At 42.4% G+C, this 27,184-nt stretch overlaps 1 protein-coding gene across 2 annotated transcripts in view; it reads left to right on the forward strand.

The window, feature by feature from the left end:
• The window catches only part of AMPH (amphiphysin), a 143,267-nt gene that overhangs the window by 79,432 nt on the left and 36,651 nt on the right, over nucleotides 1-27,184 (forward strand). For both annotated transcript variants that reach the window (XM_036327452.1, XM_036327453.1), the window contains exons 4-11: nucleotides 4,117-4,211; nucleotides 5,716-5,811; nucleotides 12,729-12,836; nucleotides 14,691-14,776; nucleotides 17,839-17,914; nucleotides 18,576-18,658; nucleotides 21,215-21,353; nucleotides 22,682-22,810. In XM_036327452.1, the coding sequence (XP_036183345.1) occupies nucleotides 4,117-4,211; nucleotides 5,716-5,811; nucleotides 12,729-12,836; nucleotides 14,691-14,776; nucleotides 17,839-17,914; nucleotides 18,576-18,658; nucleotides 21,215-21,353; nucleotides 22,682-22,810 (812 nt within the window). The remainder of the gene's footprint in view (nucleotides 1-4,116; nucleotides 4,212-5,715; nucleotides 5,812-12,728; nucleotides 12,837-14,690; nucleotides 14,777-17,838; nucleotides 17,915-18,575; nucleotides 18,659-21,214; nucleotides 21,354-22,681; nucleotides 22,811-27,184) is intronic.

The raw sequence follows: 27,184 nt of genomic DNA on the forward strand, positions 1-27,184 counted from the left end.
GGGAGTTTATTCTGCCAGTGGGAGGAAAGAGTGTCGTTACATTATTATAGGCAAGGGAATGAGTGATGTGATCAGATTAGCATATTAGAAAAATAATTGTTGTGGTTGTTTGGAATTCAGGCTAGAGGAAATGAAACTCCAAGGAAACGTAGAAGTCTAGCACAATAAGAATAATAGCCAACATTTATTGAGCTCTTATGTGTGAGGTCCTGACATAAGCTTTAACTGTTTAATTTCATGTGATTCTCACTGCAACCTGTGGCAAGTCCTATTATTGCTCAGTAATGTATGCTTTGGAAAAAACGAGATTTAGGGTAGCTAGGTAATTTGCCTAAGATCGCACAGATGGTGTATGATGGAACCAAGATTTCAATAAAGGCCAATTGATTGCAAATAATAATCTTAATTACTATGCCATACTGCCTCCAAAAGTAGTTTTTATGAAGGCTGGCATTTGACTGTTTGCAGTGTGTTAGGTACTTGCTCAACCGTTTGCATGGATTATTTTATCTCATCTAAGTAAGAGATGATGAGTGCCTTTTGAGGGCTATGGCAGTGGGCCTGGAAGGAAGGGACTTCATCTGAGAATCAGGCAGCATTGGCTTGTCTCGCTGACAAGTTCAGTAGGAGGATGCATGGAAGAGGTCTTCCATGTTTCTAACTGGGACCACTGGGCAATACTCATGAGGATGGGGAAGAGGAGGAGGAGCAGGTTTTGACAGGGAAGTTAGAGGTACTGGTACAACATCCAAGCGGGGACCTGAAGTGAGGACTCACTGGCATATGGGGTGGGGAGGAGACCAGACACAGGGATAATGAACACATAACATCTGTCTCTAAGTCAGCGGTTCTCAACCTGTGGGTCGCGACCCCTTTGGGGGTCGAACGACCCTTTCACAGGGGTCGCCTAAGACCGTCGGAAAACACATATATAATTACATATTGTTTTAGTAATTAATCACTATGCTTTCATTATGTTCAATTTGTAACAATGAAAATACATCCTGCATATCAGATATTTACATTACGATTCATAACAGTAGCAAAATTACAGTTATGAAGTAGCAACGAAAATAATTTTATGGTTGGAGGTCACCACAACATGAAGAACTGTATTAAAGGGTCGCAGCATTAGGAAGGTTGAGAACCACTGCTCTAAACACTTCCTTTTACCTGAGGCAACCCCTGTCGTCTTTTTTTTTTTTTTTTTTTTAATATATTTTATTGATTTTTTACAGAGAGAAAGGGAGAGAGATAGTTAGAAACATCGATGAGAGAGAAACATCGATCAGCTGCCTCCTGCACATCTCCCACTGGGGATGTGCCTGCAACCCAGGTACATGCCCTTGACTGGAATCGAACCTGGGACCCTTCAGTCCACAGGCCGACGCTCTATCCACTGAGCCAAACCGGTTTCGGCTCCCTGTCGTCTTAAACAACTCTTTTCTAAACAATGGGTAAAACTTAAAGTATTTCAGATATTCTATTGGTGGTTTATAGCTGTTTTTGGTTATCATTTTAACTGATATTGTTTTTAACTAAAACATATACCCTTAGGCAGCTTAAGCAAAGAAGATTCAGGTAGAAGTGTAATCTATGTAACATATCTTTGATGATAAAGAGATTTGGTTGCAAATGTAAATAGAGATTGTTACAATAAATGCCTTGGAGAAAGTCCAAAATTCTGAAGAGAGGGAAGTGGTCCCTATCTAATAGTAAAACAGAATTCTTCTACGAAAATCACAAATCTTTTAAGAAAATGTTAGCTATTAGATATTATTAAATGTCACATAGCGTCTATTCTGCTTTAATGTCACCAAATTGGATTAAAGGAAACAGGTTTTAGCTTTTTTCCTCTTATATCTGTCAGCAGAGTAAATTCCGAGTCCCTGAAATCTCCCTGTCAGTCTCTATGCTTCTTAAGAGCAAGGCGTGTGTCTTGTTCACTTGCACATCCATCCAGTACTTTGTATAGAGTGTTCTAGAAACAATTTCTATGTCAAAACAGATGCTTTCCAAATTGTCCATCATACTGAGCCACACAGCCATTAGTAGTTATTTTTGGCTGCTAGGCATATTTACTGCAACATTTTGCTTTTAACCTCAATGAGTAAGGTCATATGAATTTTATTTTAAGCTTACATTCACAGTTTTATTTTTACCACAAAGGTTATTTGTCCTGTGATACCATTACTTCCTTTTCTTCCTGCTAAGGCATTAATAACCTATCTAAACAGCTATTTATAAGGAAAAAACTTCAGAAGACTTGCACATCTAAACATGGGAGAGGGTCGGTCATCCAGTGACTCGTGTGGTCTGAACGGCAGGGGGACGTTGTTAGTGCAGACGCTTGTACTTAGGGAGGGGCGAGTGTGGAAACCTGAGACCATGGTGCTGCCACCTCACAATGACCACACGTACAGGAGAGAGCACCCGCACGCGCTGGGGACCAATGCAGCTGTTGGCATGGTGTTTGGCTTTCCGCACCTTCAAGACTCTCGCTCCATCAGAGTCCCCAGGAACTGGAGTCGTCACTGTTTTTCCCACCTTGCCTGCCTGGGCTTCCTCTTGTGTTAAGGCGTTTCCGCCTGTTGTAAAGGGCTCCTTCAACATGCTCAGTGATGTGCTTCATGGAGCGAGGCCTGGCCCTGGGTCACATTCCAGCCAGTAATGTGCAAAGACCAAATAGGAATCACCTTTATAGGGGGAGGGAAGTGGGGGGGGTTCTGTGCCTGGAGAGTGAAAAAGCACTAGGAACTACCAAATCACATACTGACTTTTATACATCCTGTGCAAGGACATACTTCTGTCATTTCAGACATCTTCTTCTGTTTTGTTTTTCCTCTCACGACTGAACCCAGAATGGACTCCCTAAAATCCAACCAGCATGAGGCTGAGTCTAGACAGCTGCAGCTTTCAGTTTAACAAAAACTTTTCTCTCTTTGATTCACTGGCATTAAGTTATGAGAGGTGTTTTTGCTTCCAATGACAGCACTCGATTGCCCTCTGCTCTCCCTCTGTCCAGCCCCTTTTCCTATCCCCTCGTGACAAAGGCCAAGAAGCCAGCTCAGCCAGGTAACTCCTTCCAGCTGGTGCTGGAGAGGCACTTCTCCAAGTCTGCAGTCAAAGATGCCCCTTGTTTGTTCTCAGGCGGAGCTGTCCATGGCAACCCACACTTCACCTCCTTCTTTTGAAGGAGGGGTAGAAAAGGTTTGGTGATCATTTATATCACCATGTTGCACCTGGAAACTTTATATCTTTCTTATTATTAATAGTCAAGTGTCTTTCTACTGAGGATTCTGACCCATAGAGTTAAAAATGTTCTGTTTTAAAACAGTATATATAGATTTTAATAATATTAGAAAAAGAAAACCTTTTCTTTTCCCCTTTAAAAATTGTTAGGCCACTTAAACCAATTTCAACGGTTATGTCCTAAAATTATGTTGATTTTGCTTCTATCTGCTTCTAAAGAAATGCTTTATTTCTTGTATTTAACGTCATTTAAATTAATTTCATTTTTAGGAGTCTGTAGTTTTATGGACAAGTATTCTAGGTGTCCTATTCATTTATGGTTCCATGCTGTTTAGCAAGTGACAGCACACATAATAGGACATATTTTTATTATTGTTGTTTTCAGAATAGGACACCTGGTTCATATTGTCAAGACCCGATATCTATCATTATCACGTAAATAACAGAAAATGCACACTATAGTCAGATAAGTCTTTTTAAAAAAAATATATTTTATTGATTTTTTACAGAGAGGAAGGGAGAGAGAGAGTTAGAAGTATCGATGAGAGAGGAACATCGATCAGCTGCCTCCTGCACATCTCCCACTGGGGATGTGCCTGCAACCAAGGTACATGCCCTTGACCGGAATTGAACCTGGAACCCTCCAGTCCGCAGGCCAACACTCTCCACTGAGCCAACCCAGTCAGGGCTAGTCAGATAAGTCTTATAGACCCTCAAGCAAAGATATAATTACAGATGCAATTAGCAGTTGTGCCTCCACAATTTTTGCTTAAATGATTAACAAAGATTTTTCTCTCACTTGGAAGGAGGAAGAAACTCCTCACCTGTTTCTATCTAACAGGAGTTGCTTTTCTCCAACACCAGGCATGCAAGAAGCCTCGATGAAGCTCACCGAGTCGCTGCACGAAGTCTATGAGCCTGATTGGTATGGGCGGGAAGATGTGAAGACGGTTGGTGAGGTAAGAGCCAGGATGGCCCCACACAGGAGGCCTCGGGGGGCTCCTGTGAGTCTCCCACCGAATGCTGCTCACGCAGCCTGTTCCCCAACGCCCTCTTACCACTTCTCAGCCTTAATCATGAGGGGACAGACACCATGTACATTCACAGGCACCATGTACGTACACAGGTATGTAACATCTCTGGGCTTCAGTATTCTCTTTTGTGTAATGGCAACAATAAGACTTTCCTCATAAAGCTATTGTGAGAATCAGATGACATGTGTGTACATGCATACGTATTTAACCCAGTGATTTTCAATGGCTGTACCTCAACCGGTGTGCTGCAAGAATTTGTAAAACATGCAGTACCTGACCATTTAGTCAGAGGCACTGACCTTTTTTCCTTAGACTGTCAAAAAAATTAACAACAGCCTACACAATAATAGCCACCCTGTGTGAATGAATCAAAATTATACCTATTTTTGTCAGATCAGCAAAAATATATATTTTTGGTGTGCCACAGAATTTTAGTAATTTATGTGTGCCAAAGATGAAACGGGTTGAAAATCACTGATTTAGCCCAATGCCTATACATAGGAATCGTAGTTGGAATAATAATAATAATAATAATAATGACAATAATACCGACTATTCATTGTGTCTATCATAATTGGAAGGTGCTTTTCCATTATGACTGTAAATTTTCTTTTCTCTCTGTGGAAGCTTCAGCAATGGTTTATTGTTTGTTTGAAGTGGTTTCTGATTTCCTGGAAGGCTTTGGAAGCAGTCTACGTGAAATTCTTCACAGTCCCAAAGGTCGCCTGTGAAGAATGTGGGGATATACATTTTTTAAAAATATATTTTTATTGATTTTAGAGAGAAAGAGAGAGGGAGAGAGAGATAGAAGCATCAATGCTGAGAGAGAATCATTGATAGGCCGCCTCCTGCACCCTGGGCATGTGCCCTGACTGGGAATTGAACCGTGACCTCCTGGTTCATAGGTATGCTCAACCACTGAGCTGGTCAGGGTCAACATTCTTTATAATTCAGCATCAGAAATTTGTTAATGAGCTAAACCTTTAAATAACCTGTATTGTCATTTAGAACTGGTAGCCAAACAGCCTAGAAATTTTATTGTATTATTAAACAATCCACATTCTTTCTAGCATCTACTATCTGGGGACGTATTAGTTATCTAATTTTTTAAAAATATATATTTTATTGATTTTTTACAGAGAGGAAGGGAAAGGGATAGAGAGCTAGAAACATCGATGAGAGAGAAACATCGACCAGCTGCCTCCTGCACACTCTCCACCGGGGATGTGCCCACAACCAAGGTACATGCCCTTGACCAGAACTGAACCTGGGACCCTTCAGTCCGCAGGCCGACACTATCCACTGAGCCAAACCGGTCAGGGCTAGTTATCTAATTTTTTAGTTTCAGAATTTTTTGGAAGTTTAGTGAAAGGTATTCAGTTATCTCTTTATTTCTCTCTCTCTCTCTCTCTCTCTTTTTTTTTTTCAGAAATGTGATGTGCTATGGGAAGACTTCCATCAAAAACTAGTGGATGGGTCCCTGCTGACACTGGATACCTATCTGGGCCAATTTCCTGACATAAAGGTATTTTACTCTGTGTCTATAAAGCTAAGAACCAATGGTCCCAGGTGCTTATTGAAACATGGGCAGGAGGAGTCAAAGACAGTTGGTAACTTTTCATTTATTTAATGAGATATTTTATTCTGTCCTATCCATTTGAAATAAAATGTAGTTAGAAAATTCCATTTTCCCCTTTCGTTAACTGCTTCAGCTTTTCTCTACATAAGTCTTTTTAATCCCATAGCTATCAAGTCAGAAATCAGAGATTCCCACCAAATTTTAACCTTTTTTATTTTGAAAATGTTTTATTATATACCATTTGACAAGAATGTCCATTAGAATAAACAGCAGTTACAAGGAAAGGAGAAACTTCATTGCAAATGTGAGGGCCAAGTCTGTTCTTTCTTTGTGAACTGTTTATTTTGCATGTGTCCATAGCACACCTGCATATTTTTTCTCTCTTGGAATTTCAGTTTCAAACTGAACTACATTTGACCCTTGAACAACATGGGATTTAGAGGTACTGACCCTCATGCAGTAAAAAATCCACATATAACTTTTGGTGCCCCTAAAACTCAACTACAGTTGACCTTGGGTATTCATAGGGGATTGTTTCCAGGACCCTTGAGGATACCAAAATTCATGGACACTCAAGTGCCTTATATAAAGGCACCGTATATAAAACGGTGTTGAGCAGTGCATACAGTTAGCTCTCTACTGCGAATTCAAAACTGTGGATTGAAAATACTGTTTTGATCTGTGTTTGGTTGAATCTGAAAATGTGAAACTGGAGGGTAAGAATAGCCAACGCATATTTATTGACAAAATCTACGTATAAGTAAGTGGACCTGTGCAGGTCCAATCTGTGTTGTTAAAGGGCCAATTGTAATAGGACATAAGCATTTCAAATTCATTTGCATTTGGATCTAAAAATATCTTGTCTAAAACATTTGGCTTATGTGACACTTGGAGCCATTGAAAGGGAAATACACAGGTGAAGGTTTGAATATTGCAGATATGGAATTGATCCTGGAGGTAAAGATGGTTTGTAAACCATCTGGGTTGTGTACAGCAAATGGTACCCTTAATAAGCTGTCCCGTTGCCTAAAATTGTTTTCCCTGATCAAAGAAGAGGGAAAGACAGAGGTAAGACAGCCACTTATTTTCCTTTCTTTAGGCTGAGAAGGCCATGAGCCAGCGTCTGTGGGCATCTGCAATTTCTTATTAGGTGACTTCTGATGGGAAGTTCCATTCTTTTTTAAAAATATATATATTTTTATTGATTTCAGAGAGGAAAGGAGAGGAAGAGAGAGATAGAAACATCAGTGATGAGCGAGAATCATTGAGAATCATTGACGGCTGCCTCCTGCACACCCCCTACTGGGGATTGAGCCTGCAACTGGGCATGTGTCCTTGACCAGAATTGAACCTGGGACCCTTCAGTCCACAGGCCAATGCTCTACCCACTGAGCCAAACCGGCTAGGGCAGTTCCATTCTTACCTGGCCTTCTTTGGAGCCATTGCCAAACATCAGGGAACTAGCTGCAGTAATGTGCACTGGCCTTGGCCATGAAACATAGTGAAGCGTCTTGGCCAAAAGAGCCTTCATATCAATAAATTAGTTTTCTTGGGCCCACCCAGAATTCCTAACACTATTGGCCAACACCTCAAAAGTGTGTTTTGAGATACCAGGGGCACCCGTCAAGAACCTAAGTGGATCAGACTAGATACATTAGCCTTGTTGGCAAAATGTCACAGAGAACAATTCCAAAAGATAGATTCTCAAGAAGTTATCATAACAGCAGCAGAAGGCCATTTTCTAAATATATTGAGCCATTGCCTAAATATATCCAATTAAAAGGTAAATGGCAGTCTTTTTAATTTGATAAAACATTTAAAAATTAAAAACATTTTTTAAATTCTGTAAGACTGCATGCACTAGCCTACAGGAAGCATGTTTTTGGCTATCTTCAAATTATTTGATAATATTCAGATTTTATCTTGGACTTTATAGCATTTGTGAAGAAAATAGTCTTAGAATCATTATCACACTTTAAAATATCATTTACTGCATGGCAATTTAACCTCCATAAAAATAACTTCCCAATTAATTAGAAGAGGATAAAGGAGATAAAGGAAAATTTTGTCCTCGTACTTGAAATTTTCCAAGCAGCTTGGAAATTTAGATGTGTCTAAATTATTCAAATATATATACTCATACTATGACTTTGCAAAACCAATGAAGGTAGTGACTGACTATAGAAGACACATAAGACAAGTTGTTGAGTTTCACAGCAAAAATTTAGTGTCATCAAAAAAATGTGAAGAATCTCAGTTTTGCCCTAGCTGGTCTGGCTCAGTGATAAAGCGTCAGCCTGCAGACCAAAGGGTCCCGGGTTCAATTTTGGTCAAGGGCACATACCTTGGTTGTAGGCTCCTCCCCAGCCAGGCCCTGGTCAGGGCTCATGCAGGAGACAACCAATCGATGTGTTTCTCTCACATCGCTGTTCCTCTCTGTCTTTCCCTCTCTCTTCCACTCTCCCTAAGGGGGGCGGGGGGGTGGAGGAGAGGGGGGATCAATGGAAAAATATTCTTGGGTGAGGATTAACAACAACAACAAAAAAGAATCTTAATCTTAGTTGTTATGGTACTGCCTGGCAATAGTTACTTGGAAATTGGCCATATTTCAGAAGACAAATGCACACAGAAGTACCTGCATTGCAATATGGAGATTAAAATAAAATCATGATGGACTATATCTTTTTAGTGTGTTCCACGTCAGAAAGATGAAGGACTCAGTAGCACTTTTACTTAGCAGCTCTTTTCTTGAGGTCATGCACAAAGATGGTCCTCCAGTTACTGAAATGTCTTTACACTGGAGATTCGGGAATAATGTCTGTGTTGATACGCTGAAGATAAATGAAATATATGTCATGGTTTTACCTGTATCATGGAACGAGGCTGAAACAATCTCTCTCTCTCTTGCTGTAGCCTACACATAGAGTTTCAACCCAGATAGAAAATTGTGCAACCGTGTCCTATGACGAAGAGTTGAGGAAATAGCAATGTTTAACTTGGAAAGGAAACAATTTGGAATTGGGGGAGGGGGGTGGGCGGTAGCTGTTTCTGATACTTGAAAGACTTTTCTTCTCTGAAAAGGACGTTAGAAGTGGATATAGACTTGATTTCTTTAAAAAGTTAGTGCCAAGTGGTTATGGAATGAATGGGTTATTAATGGAAAGGAGGATTATGATTAAAAATACTGAGTGGAGAATTTTCACAGCATGGAACACAGTTGACTTCCTTCCCTCCCATTAAAATCAACAGGCCATGTGTCTTAAAACTTCAGACAAATTTCCAAATATTTACTGCAGCTCATCAGTGAGGTCTATGGAGTACCATTCATGAGGGGATATGTTTGACTTCTCCAACTGTGATTGGCAGGGCACCCAGTGTAATGGTTCTTATAATGCAGCATTAATGTCTGAAACCAATGTTGTAATAAGAGCCAGCTTGTCACTAACCCAGGCAGGCTTACAGCTGTGAGCAGTTATTGTAAAATGTAGTTTAGATTCTATCTAGCGACCAAGCATGAGCAACTAATTATATATTTACAGCATGGTGCCAAAATGAACCTCAAACTGGGGTAATTATAGAAATTTTTAATATACAGTAAAATACTTTTTTTTTTTTTTTTTACTGCATAAGGTCAGTACACAGTGGGAAATCTAAAGAAATTTAGATTGGGTTGGATGGATAAAATAAGAATTGTATCATTTTCTATATAAAAGCTAAAGTGCATTAACTCGACCCTTACTTAGGAGATTTGGTTCTCTTTTTTCAAGTTTTCCAAGTATCAGATAGATAAGGAAATAAGATTGATTTGTTTTTCTAATGCAAAACTGCATCAAAATGAGGAATGGCCTTCAACATAGTCACTTCTACATGGTGAGTTGTACTCTGTAATTGACTTGTCGCACAAGAAAATAAGTCATATTATTTACTCCACTTCTTGTTTTGAACAAAATCTAAGATGACCCAGTGCACTATTTCATCTTATTCCCAGGCTTAGAAGTAATTGAATTTTGGCTGCTTTCGAAAATCTAATTCATCTTCGGAGAATCAAGGTTTTGCTTCTTGGAGCAAAGTCCACAAAGCAGAGCTTTATATAAGTTTGCCTATAGTTACACAAGGCCACTGTTTCAAAGGACAGTTTTCCTTTGGATATAACAGATATTTGCTAAAAATGATTAGCTCTGTCATCCCATAGGCCATTGTATCCACCATATTTTATTGAAGGACTCTTTTTACCCTGTCTGGGCTTATTCATCACATATCTTTAAGTGAATGTGGTATGTCAGCCATACTTTCCACTACTAACAACAGCTGGAAATGGTAGGTACAGAGGGTAAAATGAAAGATATTGGAATGAGAGAAACTTCCCCAGCCCAACTCTCACCAGCCCTGCAGGGGGTGTAGAGGAATATCATAGGGTGACAGATGGTAATAATTGAATGATAGTCTGCCAGAGAAACATGGGAGCTGGTAGAAGAAGTTCTACCAAGAGTTGGGAGTAGGTCTGGGACTGAGTGAGGCAAGTGAGACCATTAGGATGCAAAATGATTAGGAAGCACCTCTTCCTGGTTGGTGATCCCGCACTTACATGATCCTGAGGGTGAGAGCCTCTTAAGATGTGTGCCCTAGGTGTCTCACTTGCCTCACCCTCCTCTAGGCACTGGTGGGTAGGGGAGCTGTTATCTAATTTATCATTTGGAACAGACTTCCTAAGCAATTCTGGACAAATTAGAGGTTAATATCTTCTCTTATGGGTTGTTACTCATTTCTTATGGGTCCTATTTCATAATTTTTTATTGAATGCTTCACAGCATATATAGAAAAGTAAAGATTGAAGTAATATTTATGTCTTTTTTGTCAGACTATTGGTGTGGGAGTTCAAATCAATGTAACTGTAACTTGAGCTGGGTTTGGGTTTTGTTGTCACTGTTACTTTCAGTGCACTCTGGCTTTCAGAATCCTTTATGGCAGCGGTTCTCAACCTGTGGGTCGCGACCCCTTTGGCGATCGAATGACCCTTTCATAGGAGTCGCCTAAGACCATCCTAAATATCAGATATTTACAGTGCGATTCATAACAGTAGCAACATTACAGTTATGAAGTAGCAACGAAAATAATTTTATGGTTGGGTCACAACATGAAGAACTGTATATAAAGGGCCAGAAGATTGAGAACCACTGCTTTATGGGCTATACTGCTTTGTGCTTGTGCAAACACCTATAATGTTTTCAGACTTTTAAGTTGAAGTCTAGTTTTTGCTTCTTTTTTGACTCACGTATTGTGGGCCCATGGATGCCAGAGAGTTTTTCTCAGTGTTCCTGCTCCCCATCAGATTTAAGTTGTCCTTTTATGCCTGCATTGCAGAGGGCATGTGGTCTTTCACTATGAACTTGTCTATCCTCCAGTGGTAGGCAACTATTGCTTGTTTTCAGTACTAGACTGGTAGTGGGAGCAGGGCTGTTTTCTGTTATACTCTCTTGTCCTTGTGTTAGGTAGACTTTACCGTGTACCTGTGGTTGGTCTTGAGCAGTAGTTTTCTGCCTCTGCCCTCGTGAGAACCCCCCTCTGTCATATCTTGGGCACAAGAAGATTTTATGTCTTTCCCACGTGAGTAGCCACTTACCCTCTGTGTAGCAGTTATCTCTGCAGGCATTCTAGGGGCCAGAAGGGTTCTATCCTGTCACCAGAGCAGATTGGTTTTGCTTCTACTTCTCAGAAGCAGCAGATCTGGCCTCTGCAGGCGAGAGGATCTGTTGCTATCTCCTCCAACAGCTTAAAGCGTTTGCTTTGTAAGAGGAAAAGGTTCGTGGAATCGGTTAGGGCTTTGTGTCCTCCCCAAGCAGTCAGAGGTCCCCTCATTCTCCCCGCACTGCAAGGGAGTTTCTTGTCCTCAACCTTCTGATACGTCAAGTAGAGGCCTAAGGAAAGGGCTCCCCATAAATGCAATGTCCCCTTGTGTCTTGACACCCAACTATTCTAAACTACACGTTAGCCCCCACTAAGGCTTTGATGATTTGTTAAAATTTTAGTTGACCTCTTCCTGCCCATTTGCATCTAGGAGACAACTTTTGCCTGTGCCCTGCCAAGGTGAAATGGCTCGCATGTCTCGTCTTTCATTGGAGGGACTTGCCCCTCTTTAGAATTCAGATTACTTTATTGACTTGTGACCTCAGGTCTCTGATACAATCAAGAAAATTATGTCATTATGGATTATTCATATTTGTTCTTGTTTATGTGGGAGGGATATTCTTTGCAGCTCTCTGTGTCCTGAGGGCAGAAGTCTCTAGGAATCCATGTATTTTTTAAGCTCCTGAGATGACTCCAATGAACAAACAGATTGAGGAACATGTCTAAGAAAAAGGATTTTTATTCCTAAGAATCTACTTTAGAGAACTGCTTTATAAATATAGAACTGCTTTATAAATCTGCTTTGTAGAACTGCTGTTAGTGCGAGTGTAATTAGAATTATAAAGCTAATTCCACTATAGTCTTCTGCTATTTTGAAAATAGAACATTTAAAGATTTAAAATACAGGCTAATCAAGTGAATAGGTTTACCTGCTTCTCTCAACCACTGCTAGACTTTTTCTGGTCTTTGACTATAAATTCTGCTTTCCACTCCTCATGACAGATTTGATTTTTATCAGAAGGGAAGCTATTTACCTAATGGTTTTCACACAAATGATTGAAGGCAGTAGTCTGATTTCCAGGGTCACTTATCTACTAAAATTCCAGTTCACCTTGATCTCCAGCTAAGATCTCAGCTACTCTGGACAAAGAAAGCATTTTAGCAGTAAAAAAAAAATACATTTAAAAAAAAAAATCTCACCAGGTCTCTTTCTTCACGCACATATTTTCCATCGGCAGAATCGCATCGCCAAGCGCAGCAGGAAGCTGGTTGACTATGACAGTGCCCGCCACCACCTGGAGGCTTTGCAGAGCTCCAAGAGGAAGGACGAGAGTCGAATCTCTAAGGTAAGGAGTGATCTTTCTGTTGAAACCATTCCATATTCTGTGACCTCTAGCAACTTTGCTTCTAAAAATGAAATATTTCCTTTTTAAAGGATATTGGGATCAGGACGGAATTTAAACTGAAACATGGTGCTTGTGGGCTGCTTTCCATAATTTTTAGTTAAAGATAAGGTTTTTGATATTATTGTAGAGTTCTCATGGGTGACACGACTCATGCATTTTGATCAGAATAGACTTTGCCCCCAGCAATGCTGTAGGATCAGAGAAAGTGGTGTGTTCCTGTACTTCTCTCTGTGTTTGTGCTCCACCCTGATGCTAAAGTGCAGATGCAGATAGGGAACCGAGTTTGAAAATCTCAGACATAACTTGTGATTGAGAGTACAGGCATGTGCTAGATTTGCACAGCACTCATTTCCTTTTAGGAAACCCATCTTAGTAACTTTTACAGTGTGTCATACATTTACAGATGCCACTTAATTGATGACACCTGATAACTACTCCCTTCTCTTCCAGTCTTGCTTCCTCCTATCTGCCTACACACAGCTGCCTGGTCTTCCTACAGCACATATTTAGATATGTTTCTCATTGCTTACGTCTTTTAATGGCTTCCATTGCCTGTAGAAAAATTTTAAATTGCTTAGCACAGCATGTGCAACCATCTCTATTTGGTTGTGACTCATCCCTTTATCCTTATCAACCTCCATGAATTTTTTTCCTCTCCTCTCCTTCTGTGCACACATCCTGAGCTAGAGGCTCCGTGACCTACATATCAGTTCCTGAGCAGCCACAATAACAGCTGTTCTTCATGTGAGGCCTCAGAGGTACCAGCCACATGTTCAACACTTCATCCACGTCACCTTTCCTTAATGCTCCCACCACCTGTCAGTGGGCATTGCTACCTCCATTTTATGAATGAGGTAGCTGAGGTAAAAAGTGATAAGACAAATTCACAAGGTTAGTGCCCTGAAATTCCAACCCAAGGAACTCTATCTCTATGTATTGCAATGCTTTAGCCTCTCCCTTCTTCAAGATTCAGTTAAAAAAATATTGTCTTCTCTATGGAGCCTTTCTTTCCACCATCTTCCACAACAACATACTTTGTAACATTTTACAAGTCCCGTCTTTCAATGTAATTTAGACTTCCCACTAGACTGGGGATTTCTTAGGGAAGCATCCATATTCGCATCCAGAGCAGTGTGTAACAGGCCGTTAACAGATTTTTATAGAATGAATGAATCTGCCAGAGAATGTAAGAGCCCATTGTATTCAATTCAGTTTTCCTAAAACTTAATATTTCACATTTATTGAAAAAAAAATATGTAGGTAATAAGCAGAGTGATTTTTCTTCTACCCAAAATGTTTTCAGGATTCCATAAAGCTATTCCTATTTTATATTAAACTAGTAGTGGCCTGGTGCATGAAATTTGTGCACTCAGGGGAGGAGGGGTTCCCAGCCTGGCCTGTGCCCTGTTACAGTGTGGGAGCCCCGTGATCCATTGCCCCAAAGAGGTAGGCCCCACCCACCCATCTGGGGCTTCTTGATGGATTGCCCCAAAGAGGTAGGCTGGAGCTGGGGGAGGCCTGTGGACCCCTGGGCCTGGCCACGGCAGAGGCCTGCAGACCCCTGATGCAGGCACGTGGAGAGGCCTCAGCCATGCCCCACCTCCCCTCCCCGACGCTGCAAGTCCCCGCCCACCCGTGCCTGCTGCACACGCAGCCTCCAGCTGATTGGTCGTTATGCATGAGGGCACCCCGACCATTTGCATATTACCCTTTTATTAGTATAGATGATTAAGTTGAAATGGCTTATGTTATGTGATTTTTTTTAGTGTAACATATGTTATATGGCATTTCTAGGCAGAAGAGGAATTTCAGAAAGCACAGAAAGTGTTTGAAGAGTTTAACGTTGACTTGCAAGAGGAGTTACCATCGTTATGGTCAAGGTAAAGATGTTCTTGTACAGGTTGTCCCTTTTAGAAGTTTAAGAGCAGTGAATATGCCGTACTTGTCCTTGTTGCCTGTGACAGTTCAGCGCTGTCAGTGGAAGTGTTCTATAGTCTACACTTTCCCACATGGGAGATACTTGCCACATGTGGCTGGCTGTTGAGTACTTGGAATGTAACTGAATTTTAAATTAAGCTTATTTAGGTTTGATTCACTTAGATTTAAATAACCTCACGTAGCTAGCAGTTGCCATATTGGATGTCACAGTTAAACCTTGATATAGTTATCAAGTGGAGACTCAAATCTCAATTAAAGGCATTAGGAGAATTTCCCTTAACCATGAGTTTACAAGGATACCCTCTAACATAGCATTTACACTCAAGAAACTTATTCTAAGGAAATAAATGGGAAAGCTATGCACATTTTAATTCATAAATCTTCATTAGGGTTTGGTTCATCATAGTGGCATATTAATGAAAATAAAACAGTACTCATCAATCAACTTCAGCTACCTCCTCCCATCTGCGCCCACCTTCTGTTTAAATCAGACCTGCTCTTCAGGACAGCCTACATTTGTCTTCTCAAACAGATGTTCACAGCTGGCACAGGGCTCCATATTCCCCTCACCTCTCCAGTTCTTTTAGCTGTTTCTGTCTGATCTAGTTATTATTGATATTTAGTCATGTATGGCCTTTGTGATAACTTTAACAATTACACCCCATCTGGAAACCTGCTTCTTTCCCTTACCGGTATTAATGGAGCCTGTGTTCATTAATCAGTCTCCTCTAATGAGATTGTTAGTTCCTGGAGCCACCTTATCCCACCACCAGGCATGCACCAGTGTTGGATAAGCCCTTTGTTGAGTAATGGAAGGGAGGTATGAGGAATCACTGACTGGTTAACTGGGGTCCTGGAAAAGGGGTGCTGAGTTGTCACATAAAGTGCCCAAGAAGACTTCTCTGCCAACAATACAATGAGTCAGATCCCTCTGCATGGTTGTTGGCATCTGCAGTCTCTCCTCTCCCATGCAGCTTTTGCCTTAGTTACTTTCTCAAATGCAGGTCCAGGCCCTCTCCTTTTCCCTATCGCAAACATGGCCAGAGGCCACCAATAACCATTGCCTGCAGATAAACATTGTGCTTTGCAGTCAGGAAGGTCCTCTGTCTCAGAGCACAGGTCTACACCACCAGGCTCTGTCTCCTTGGCTTCTGGTCTGACTCTCTTTAGTACTTACTATTTCCCAAGCACCCTGTACCAGGGTTTTCTTTATCCTATCTAATAAAAGAGAAACATGGTAATTAGCGTATGACCACTACCCTTCACATTGGCTAATAAGGGCAATATGCAAATTAACTGCCAGCCAAGATGGCGGCCGGCAGCCAGGCAGCTTAACGTGAACATGAGGCTTGCTTGCTTCAGTGATGGAGGACTCCAACGTTCCCTGCCTGCCGCTGCAGGCCTCTGAGCTGCAACTCTAAGCAACTATGTTGCAAATATAGAAGCTAAACAAAACCCCAGAAACCTGCTTTAGTCCGCCGGGCTTCAGCCAGCAGGATCGCAACATTGTTTCAAATACAGAAGGTAAACAAAGGCCAGAAACCTGCTTTCAGCAGCAGAGGCCTAAGAGCTGGAGCCAAGCCTCAAAGCTAAAGCTGGCCCAGAATAAAAAAAAAAGAAAAAAAGGAGCGGTTGGGAGTTTCAGTCACTCGCCAGCCTGAAAACAGCCCTCAGCCCCTCACCCAGACTGGCCAGGCACCCCAGTGGGGACCCCCACCCTGAAGGGTGTGTGACCAGCTGCAAACAGCCATCATCCCCTCACCCAGGCTGGCCAGGCACCCCAGTGGGGACCCCCACCCTGATCCAGGACACCCTTCAGGGCAAACCAGCCGGCCCCCACCCGTGCACCAGGCCTCTATCCTATATAGTAAAAGGGTAATATGCCTCCCAGCACCGGGATCAGTGGAGCCGTGAGGCCTCCCGGCACCGGGATTGGCATGACGGGGCAGTGCCCAAACCCCCTGATCGCCCTGTGGCTCTGTGTGTGACAGGGGGCGGGGCCACAACCTCCCTATCCGCCCTGCTCTGTTTGTGACAGGGGAAGGCGCCCCAACCCCCTGATCGCCCTGCAGCTCTGTGTGTGACAGGTTGCAGTGCCCCAACCCCCTGATCGGCCCTGCTCTGTGTGTGACGGGGTAGAGCCATAACCTCCCCATCGGCCCTACCCTCAATGTGACAGTGGCGGTGTCCCAACCCCCTGATCGGCCCTGCTCTGTGGGTGATAGAGGGCAGCGCCCCAACCCCCTGATCCGCCCTGCTCTGTGTGTGACGGGGGGCGGTGCCCCAACTCCCCTATCGGCCCTACTCTGTGAGTGACAGGGGGGAGCTCCCCAACCCCCTGATGGGCCCTGCTCTGTGCGTGACAGGGTACAGAGCCCCAACCCTCCTGATGTGCCCTGCTCTGCATGTGACAGGGGGCAGCGGCCCAACCCCCTGATTGGCCCTGCTCTGTGCGTGCCAGGGGGTGGCACCGCAACCTCCCCATTGATCCTGCCTTGAGTGTGACAGGGGGCAGTGCCCCAACCCCCCAATCGGCCCTACCCTGAGCGTGACTGAGGGTGGCATCGCAACCTCCCGATCCTCCCTGCTCTGTGCATGACAGGGACCGGCGCCCCAACTCCCCAATCGACCCTGCTCTGAGCCCGACCAAGGGCTGCACCTAGGGATTGGGCCTGCCCTCTGCCACCCGGGAGCAGGCCTAAGCCAGCAGGTCGTTATCCCCCAAGGGGCCCCAGACTGCGAGAGGGCAAAGGCCTGGCTGAGGGACCTCTCCTCCCCCCCGAGTGCACAAATTTTTTTGCACCGGGCCTCTAGTTAATATATGTTTACGTATGTTTATATAATGTGAAGGCCTGAGCTTGGAGCAGGGTCAGGCTAGAAGGGGTCAATGGGGGAAGTGGGAGGACATATGTAATACTTTCAACAATAAATATTTATTTAAAATACAGTTTTGCTCACTGGTCTTTCCCTTCTATTTTTTCCTCTTGGTATCTCCACATGGTAGACGAGTTGGATTCTATGTCAATACCTTCAAAAATGTCTCTAGTCTTGAGGCCAAGTTTCATAAGGAAATTGCTGTGGTGAGTAATGATGATTACTTTTACATATGGAATATAAAGTAATGAAAATTTATTCTGGAAGCAAATGAAGTGGCATAGCATTATACAAAGAATGCGTTCACTTGCATGTTGTTTTAAATAGTGTATTATTACTCTTAGTAATATTTCTACAAATTTTTTGTTATGACCATATAGTTCTCTATATCTGACAAAGATTTTAGTGCGTGGGCATACAAACATGCTCTCACAAATCACTTGCTGCTTTGATTTCTCTTCTGAAATTACTTTTGTCATTGTCACAGTTTCAGAGTTTTGGGTTTGTTTGTTTTTCAATCAGTTTTTAATGTTGGAGTTTCAAGTGATACTTTAAGCTGAGGAAAGTATGTCTCCAAATATTCAGATAATCAGCAGATGTGCTGTCCATTGGTGTTCTCTTGGTTTAGCAGCTAGTTGTTTGTATGACTTTATCTCTAGTAGAGTCCATGTAAACAGTTATTTTTTTGTTTGTTTTCTGTTCTGTACTCTGGTTAAGAAATATGTTTAAAGTTTTATAAGTTTATTTGTGTTTGTGACCTTTTTGACACAAATTCTAACTTTTCAATAAACCTTTTTGGGGGGCAATAGCCCGAGTAGGCATCAAAATGATTTGCAGCTAATAGACAGGTGGCCTCTGTCCCCTTAGCTTTGCCACAAACTGTATGAAGTGATGACGAAACTGGGCGACCAGCATGCTGACAAGGCCTTCACCATTCAAGGTGCTCCCAGGTAGGCCTTGTTCATCAGAGTCACGTTCATGGCTGTTCACTTTTAATGCAATGCTTGTTGTAATTTCTGCAGTCTGATCAGCCTATGCTATTTTACTCATCCTATAAAAATCTAAAATGAAGGAGCCCTTCCATATAGAGGCAGACACCAGCTTTACTAAGTTTTATGCTTTTTCATATTTTTAAAAAAATATATTTTATTGATTTCAGAGAGGAAGGGAGAAGGAGAGAGAGAGAAATATCAACGATGAGAAAATCATTGATTGGCTGCCTCCTGCACGCCCTACACTGGGGACCAAGCCAAAACCTGGGCATGTGCCCTGACTGGGAATCGAACCCTGACCTCCTGGTTAATAGGTTGATGCTCAACCACCGAGCCACGCCTGGGCTGCTTTTTCACGTTTACCTTCAGCCTCCAGATTTACCCACCATGGCCTTTCTCATCTTCACCATAGAATTGACTGTCTGCCTCTTGGCATTCCATGGGAACTAGAGCAATGGTATAAATTTTTAACATATAATTTCTAGTTGTGCACTTGTTCTTTCTTTGGAGAAGAAAGGAATTCCCCAAACTCATAACAGTTAACCCTGATATTTATCGTTGGTAGTGACATACTTAAAGAATCCATTTTCAGAAAGGAAAGAGAAAGTAGGTGAGACCTCACCATCATCTTACCTCCTAACTCCACCTGACAAACACAGCATTGCTTTGCTTGTATTGCGTATGGTTATTTTGAGTGTGCCAATCAAGTAAGTACTCCAAAGGCCCAGTGATCCACAGGCGAAGTATCTGTGTTGCCAGGGTCGTTGGGCTTTATATCAGCTTTCTCCTGTGATTTTGGAATCCCTTTTATTCTGTCCTTCGCAGGCATTATATACTCAAGGAATGCAGGCCTTGGGCTGGAAGTCTAAAGACCCAGTTTTCAGTTTTATGACTCTACATGTAGTTAACATGCATTGCTTTTCTTAAGTCCAAGAGCCTCTCTGGTTAAAGATCTCATTTTTTCAATCAGTAGGGGGGAAAGATGCTATTGGAATAAACAGTGTTAATAGGCAGTGTGACATTCTACATTTGCAATTTTAACATCAATGTATACGTTCATACACATTTATAGAAATACATGTATTTCTATAAATATATAGAGCATGTGAATACATATATTTCTATAAATAAATATATAGAAATATATGCCCTACCATCTCCATCTGTCAGTGTGAGGTCTCTCTGGAGGAAGCTGATATTCTTATCATTGCTCTTTACATTAGCTGTATTCATAGTCTCTGCTATGGCTTCTGTATGTACTAAGTGGGCATGAAGTGTATCTTCTCCTTCTAAGGGAAAGAATATTTCCTAAAAGAATACATGAAAAGGGTAGAGCTACTGTTTCCAATACAGTTAGGAACAAAGTAAGAAGTAATATCAAAATGACATTTGGGTGTTTTAGAAATAAAATACATCAACAAAATTAAGGATTGCTCCCTTATGGAGAGATGAAAGGGATAAATGCATCTGAAAACGTCAAAGTTGATAAGTCAGATAAAATGGAGAGAGTGGGGCCATGGTCATTTAACAAATGTTCCTTTCACGTTTTGTTCAGTGTTCCTCTGCAGAACGAGGTGGTGAGTGAGCTCAGTGGGATCTATCTCAGTTAAGCATAGACTGGGGCAGGGCTTCCAGATAGAGGCCGTGATGGCTAGCCCATGGCCTGGTCCTGGGGTGTGGCCTTGTTCTCACTGTAGCACCCGTTCCCCTGTAGACCATGCTGCTGTGTACATGCTCATTTGGTTTGGGATGCAGGTCCTGTTCCCTCAGCTACAGACTTTTGAAATTCTTAGCAGAATGCATCCCAAATGCCCTCTTAGTCATTAAATTTGAGCTGTTCACTAGCACCTGGCCTGGTGCCATGGCTGTGGTGGGTTGTCGGTAAATATTTCTGACTCTGGTCCATCACGTAATTTGTTTGCACATTTCAAGGTGCCTGAGCCAAGTCATTGCTCTTTAAGGTGTGGAAGCAGAAACAGTTAATGAAATGACTTTCCAAATGGTATCAGGAAGCACTCCTATGAAATTTTAATTAACATTACCCTAAGGATGCCTTTTAACATAAAAGTTATACTTTTCAAGGAAGGTTTTTCTATAGATTACGACATAGCAAGATTCTCCTGTAAATCAAAAGTGAGATTAGTTCATTCAATTCAGCTTATGTTTGAAAGAGTCTTACAGGGCCTGTTTGGGTCAGTGGAAAGATCAAGGGTTGCATTAGTAAGGCCTGAATTCAGATCCAGTAAATTGTCGAGTGACTTCAGGGATTTTTTAACCCCTCTGCTTGTGTATTGTGGTGATTAGAGATAATCTATGGACAGGGTCTGGCACACAGTGGTCAATAAATCGTACTAGTTATTACATCAGCGTTCATAAGCATCAGAATTAACCTGGAAGAGGGAGTAGATAAATAATAGCTGTTAGGGCTCAGGATTTCTCTGGAGTGGAGGACCCCCGGTAAATAAATACTGCTCCTTAGAAGGCCCCTTGCTCACATCTCCTGTGTTCATCTAGTGACTCGGGTCCCCTCCGCATCGCAAAGACACCATCACCGCCGGAGGAGCCTTCACCCCTCCCAAGCCCGACAGCCAGTCCCAATCATACGCTGGCGCCTGCATCTCCCGCACCAGCACGGCCTCGGTCACCTTCTCAGGTAGGAAGAGAGCAAATACATTGCAGTGACTAGAAGAGCGTGTGGTGGGGTGACCCATCTGGGAAAGCCCTGCGGTGCTGGGGCATGGAGAGGAGTACCTGGTTGGGAGATTTTGAGGGGTGAAGCTTTAGGCATTGTGATTGTCACTAAGGAGTCAACTCATTTTTCTTATTGGGATTTTTATTTCCTGGCACACCCTATATCTGAGCGTTTATCTCAGGCTCTCCTACTCCCCTCTGCTCCTATCTCTTGCTTTGTTTCCTAGAGTTCGTGTAATCCTACCTTCTCTGTGAAACCTCCCTCCTGTAGTGCTTTAGGTAACATTTGGGGCAATTTATAGACATGAAAAGCTCTTTTGTGTATATGCGATTTCACACTTTAAAAAAAAAAAATATATATATATATAATTATTGATTTCAGAGAGGAAGGGAGAGGGAGAGCGAGATAGAAACATCAATGATGAGAGAGAATCATTGATCGGCTGCCTCCTGCACGCCCCACACTGGGGATTGAGCCCACAACCCTGGCATGTGTCCTGACTGGGAATTGAACTATGACCTCCTGGTTCATAGGTTACGCTCAACCACTGAGCCACACTGGCCAGGCTTCACACTTTTTGTATCACCCACCCTATATTGTACATGAATAGACACTCAACAAAAGTGTAGGAAGCAAATGATTGAAAGAAACCGTAAAGGCCAGGGAAAGGCAAATATAGAGAAAATTGGCCACCCATTTCTTTCCTACGTTGGGTGAAAATGAAATTCCATTGAGAAATCTTGAAATCTCCAGTGCAGTTCAAGCTTTCATGTATATGACTGACAGTAAGTCGGGAGAGTCCCGGGAAGATGTATGGAACAGATGGACCCTTAAAATCCTTTGGAAAATATTGGAGTGGAAAATGAGATACTTGCTCCCTGTACATAGTCTCACCAATTCCAGTGAAAAACTTGCTTGACTTTAATTTAACAATTTTAATTTATTGCTGAATTGAGAAGTCATTTTCAGTTGCTTCAGAGAAGGTATTGCCTTTGTTACACTTGGAATCGAAGGCACCTGCCTCAGGCCCTGTGTGTAGCTCTTATGTTGGGGTGAATGGAGCCTCAGAGCCCGAATTTTTTTATTGGACCAGGGCTTGTCAGTGCTCAGAGAGACACCCACGCAGATGGCGTTGTTTACCTTAATCAGGTAGGTTTGTTTCTATGTGCAGATCTGCATTTCGGTTAGTGATCTATCTGTCCTCCCAGCTCTGTTCACATGAGATTTCTGCATGTCTCACATGTCATCTGTGGCTGAATTAAGTATTGTTTGTGTTTATTGCCTTATAGACGAGGAAAGGACCACCTGTCCCACCTCTGCCTAAAGTCACCCCGACAAAGGAACTGCAGCAGGAGAACATCATCAGTTTCTTTGAGGACAACTTTGTTCCAGAAATCAGCGTGACGACACCTTCCCAGGTGAGGGCCTAGTACAGAGGTGGGATGTCCATAAAGTAGCATGGCGGAGGGACTCTCAGGGGCCAGTTCTAAAGAAAGTGCAGAGCCCCAGTCAGTTTGACTCAGTGGTTATAGTATCAGGACTGAAGGGTCTTGAGTTTGATTCCATTCAAGGGCACATACCTCGGTTGTAGGCATGATCTCCTGTCCCAGTTGGGGCATGCAGGAGCCAAACAATGGGTATCTCTCTCTCTCACATAGATGTTTCTCTCTCTGTCTCTCCCCCTCCCTTCCACTCTCTGTAAAAATCGATGGAAAAGATATCCTCGGGTGAGGATTAACAAAAAGAAAGAAAGTGGCAGATATTAGAGCCAGCAATATAATTTCAGTTGCTATTCGGGTTTGCTTGTCTAACGCATTTTCAAGTATTTGAAAATGCTCACATTATTTTTGATTATTAAGATTAAGTAGCACATACTTATTGTAGAAAATGGGAAAATACTGAAAAGTGTAAAATGAAGAATTCTAATAATCACTTAAAACATACCACTCTGATTTAGTCACAAATATGCTTTGACTTGTTTCTTTTGGTCTTCTTCCCACCCCCACCCCCCGCCACCCCCAGTTATATACTGATTTTGCCCACAGTACTCAAATTGTATTGTTATGTACTCCTGACTTTTCTATGTAATCTCACTGAGCATTTCTTCATGTCATAGGATTATCTTTTTTTTTTTTAATGTTTAACCAAGTGTATTCTATTGGGTGGCTTTAGCACCCTCTGACTGTGACCATAGTTTGCTTTTGATTTTTCCATGATTTCGCTGGCACTTTGGTGAACATCGATAAATGAAGTCATGTTTGCACCTTTATGGCTTCTTTTCTATGATTGCCCAGTAAAGAATGGGAAGATGAAATTAAAGAGGTGAATACTTAAAGTCTTCTGCCCTTCAGCAGGCTTTAATGTATCTGTGCACATGGTTTGGCAAATGGAACCATCAGGGTTGCCCTGGATTTCAAAGACACCTGGTGCAGGTGCTCCACCCTGGTTACCGTCAGGGGACTGTAGTCCTGTCTCTGCCAGTGGCTTGGCTGGCCCATTGCCTTGAGAATGGTCTTGACTTCCAGAGCTGCTCCTCCTGTCATCGAAGCCAACTCTTCGTTTTAAGAATGAAAAGTCCCCAGTCATGCCAATATCAGTCCTCCCAGTGTTCTCAGGATTAGCAATCATATTTACATTTTGCGAGATGTGTGAATGCAATACTTTAGTGACTGAACACATCCATAGCAACACTGCATACTACAGCCTAATTATAATCACATATAATAACAGAAGTAATGCACTGATATCAGGGGGTTCAGCAAGTAAAAAACAGTGCGGTGGCAAATCATAATTTGTCATCCTTTTGGGGGGCCATTTCTCAAGAGACACAATGCTTTCGGCTAATTTTTTTCCTTCTTCTGTATGAAATGCTGTATTTGTGTGAACTGCTGAATTTTGGTAAGCAACCTAGGGTTTGAAACAAGATTTAGCAGGTCCTGTGAGGAGGGGGGGTTGCATGTTTATCAGCACAAGGACAAATCATGCCTGTGGAGACACAGATGCTGCCAGGAATAGCTGTCTGGAACCAAACGATCTTACTCAACACCCTGCTGGCACCAAACTTGAGCTGCTTGCTAACAGCCCAGCTTCATTCTCTGTTTGCTACAGTTTCCAGTCAGAGTGTTTAGGGTGATAGCGTTCTTACTCTGACGTTGCTTTCACCTGGACCCTTGGAGAACATCCTTCCAATTGTATCACAAAGCGAGAACGTGGCCACCTAGGTACCATGTGTGCTCAGCTAAGGACACCTCCTTTAGCAGTCGAGGCAACTGAAGTAGAGGAAACATGACACATGGACTAGAGCCGAAATAAAGATGGGGCTCCAGCAGTTTGAAATGTGTTTATTTGCAGTTTGCTGGCTCATAGATAAGGGTCCTTCCTGGTGAGGGGGGAAAAAGGGTCAAAGCAGTTTTTAAAATTACAAATGCCCGAAGAGGCCTCTCAGTATTTCTGAGCATTAACTTTCGCTGGTATTGTTGAGGGAGTGTGATAGGAAAAGTCAAGAGTTGGGGGAGAGGGACAGCAAGCACCTTTCAAAACAGAACCTTCTCCAGCCGCTGCTGCAGGGAGACAGTAAGCTGGTAGAGCACTTGCTGGCGTGGCCAGTCCTTGTGCAGACTGCGGAGTTGTTGGGAAGGGAGGGGGAACCTCTCCGGCCCAGTACCCTTTATAACTCACTGGCTGTACGTCACATCCATCCATCTTATCAATCTGCCAGGAGATTTTGCAAAAACTACCTACTGGAGACATTTTGGGGGTGCAGTTTGGGGGTTCCGTTTCCTTTATATGATTTTCTTTTAACATGGGGAGGAGGCAGAAAGGCGTTTCTGTCATTTTTTCTGAATCTGAGAAGCAGCATGGCCCTAGCACAGTGATGGCGAACCTTTTGAGCTCGGCGTGTCAGCATTTTGAAAAACCCTAACTTAACTCTGGTGCCGTGTCACATATAGAAATTTTTTTATATTTGCAAGCATCGTAAAACAAAGACTTATATTTTTGATATTTATTTTATATATTTAAATGCCATTTAACAAAGAAAAATCAACCAAAAAAATGAGTTTGCGTGTCACCTCTGACACGCGTGTCATAGGTTCGCCATCACTGCTCTAGCAAGTGGACACATGGCAGCATTTCCATGGACTCAATGGCTGTTAGTCTCATGTCGTGATGTCAAGGGAGGGAGTGAAGCAAATTTTCATATTTCAATCACTTTTTAGCTTCTTGAGTGACATAATCTGGTTTTATTTTAAAATGTACAGGTGCTGCCTTTCCGTGGCGCAGCCTAACAATTCCCTTCCTTGCTTCTTCCTCGGTAGATAGGATGTAGCCATTTTGTGTTGCTTTAGCCGTTTGGGTCCCACCCAGCAGTGTCTGATCAGCAGATCTGGGCTGGGGGCCAAGCATCTGCTTTTCTACAAGCTCCCAGGTGATGCTGACACTGCTGGTTTTGAGATCACACGTGAGAACCACTGTTTTACAGCATCAGGATTCCTTCCACATGATACAGTTTTGTGGCTATGAACAAAGTACCACAGCGAATTAACAGATTTCTTCCAGGGCAAAAGTCAACTGGGTCAAGTGTATGTCATGATGGACCATTTACAATTGTCCATTTAAATATAATGTGACTTTACTGTACATGTTCTGTACTTAGGGCGACTGGACTTAGACACGTGGACATGTGTGCTTATGATATTAGGTATATTGATCTGATTATATGTCAAGCTAAATATTCTCAGTGAATGGATTATCTCATCAGAATGGTGGTGTTTTCAGTCATGCACAGAGAAACGATTCAAAAATAAACAGAAATTTCAGGAGAAAATGAGATGCCAGCTGCCAAGAAGCAGAGCATCGAAAGCTAGGAAGCTGAGATGCACCGAGAAGGTTTTCCCGGATGCATACGTGACATTCCTGTGATCTTCAGGTCATTATCCCTATTTCAGAGATGAGCAAATCTGTCCTCTTTCTGCGACACTGTGTGGCTCCAGGGCAGACATAAACAGGCAACCCCTTTTTGCTCTTTGTGTAATTCTATCAAATTACTCTTTGATGTGAGTGTCTTAAGGTATAACTCTCAAGATTAAGGGGAAAAAACAAATATACATTGAGCCTGAAAAAAATCAGCTACACATTTTAAAGGCAACCAAACTAGTATTATGGCTATTTGATAATAATTTTACATGGATATACATGATTACTAATAGTAATTAACTACATTAGCTTCCATTTCCATGTTGAGTATGTCCTATATTTTATGTACAATGTATTTGTTGTCTTTGTCACTCACTCTTGGTAATCTTAGTAGATAAAATTATTTTCATTGTATGCATGAAGCTCAATGAAGCTTAATTAATTGCTCAGAGAGACGCAACTAGTAAGTGGCAAAATTGGGCTGCACACCCAGATTTATTTATCTCAATCAAAGGCTCAGCATAGCAATTATAGTCTAATGCCTCTTCTCACCCGTGATCTCTAAATTCCCATTTGAGCCTCCTTAAGGGGGTCCATTAGGCTCATAAGGGACTTGGATATATTTGTGCAGCCTGAAATGTTATGGAGGACTCACAGAGCATTGAGAATTCCTCTGCAGATCTTGAGGACCCCCGTTAGAGAGAGGTGGGGGCGGATCTCAGTGGCAGCTTGGAAGAGCATGGGAGTCACAGGTATCGGACTGCTGTATGGGTCAGCGGTGTTGCAGGCGGGGACCCAGGGCCATAGATAACGTCATTCAGCAGCTCAGTCTCCTCATCTCCAAATGGGAAAAGGATGCCATCTGCCCTTCAATTTTC

This window comes from Myotis myotis, unplaced genomic scaffold (assembly GCF_014108235.1).
Source record: "Myotis myotis isolate mMyoMyo1 unplaced genomic scaffold, mMyoMyo1.p scaffold_m19_p_11, whole genome shotgun sequence".
Lineage (NCBI taxonomy): Eukaryota > Metazoa > Chordata > Mammalia > Chiroptera > Vespertilionidae > Myotis > Myotis myotis.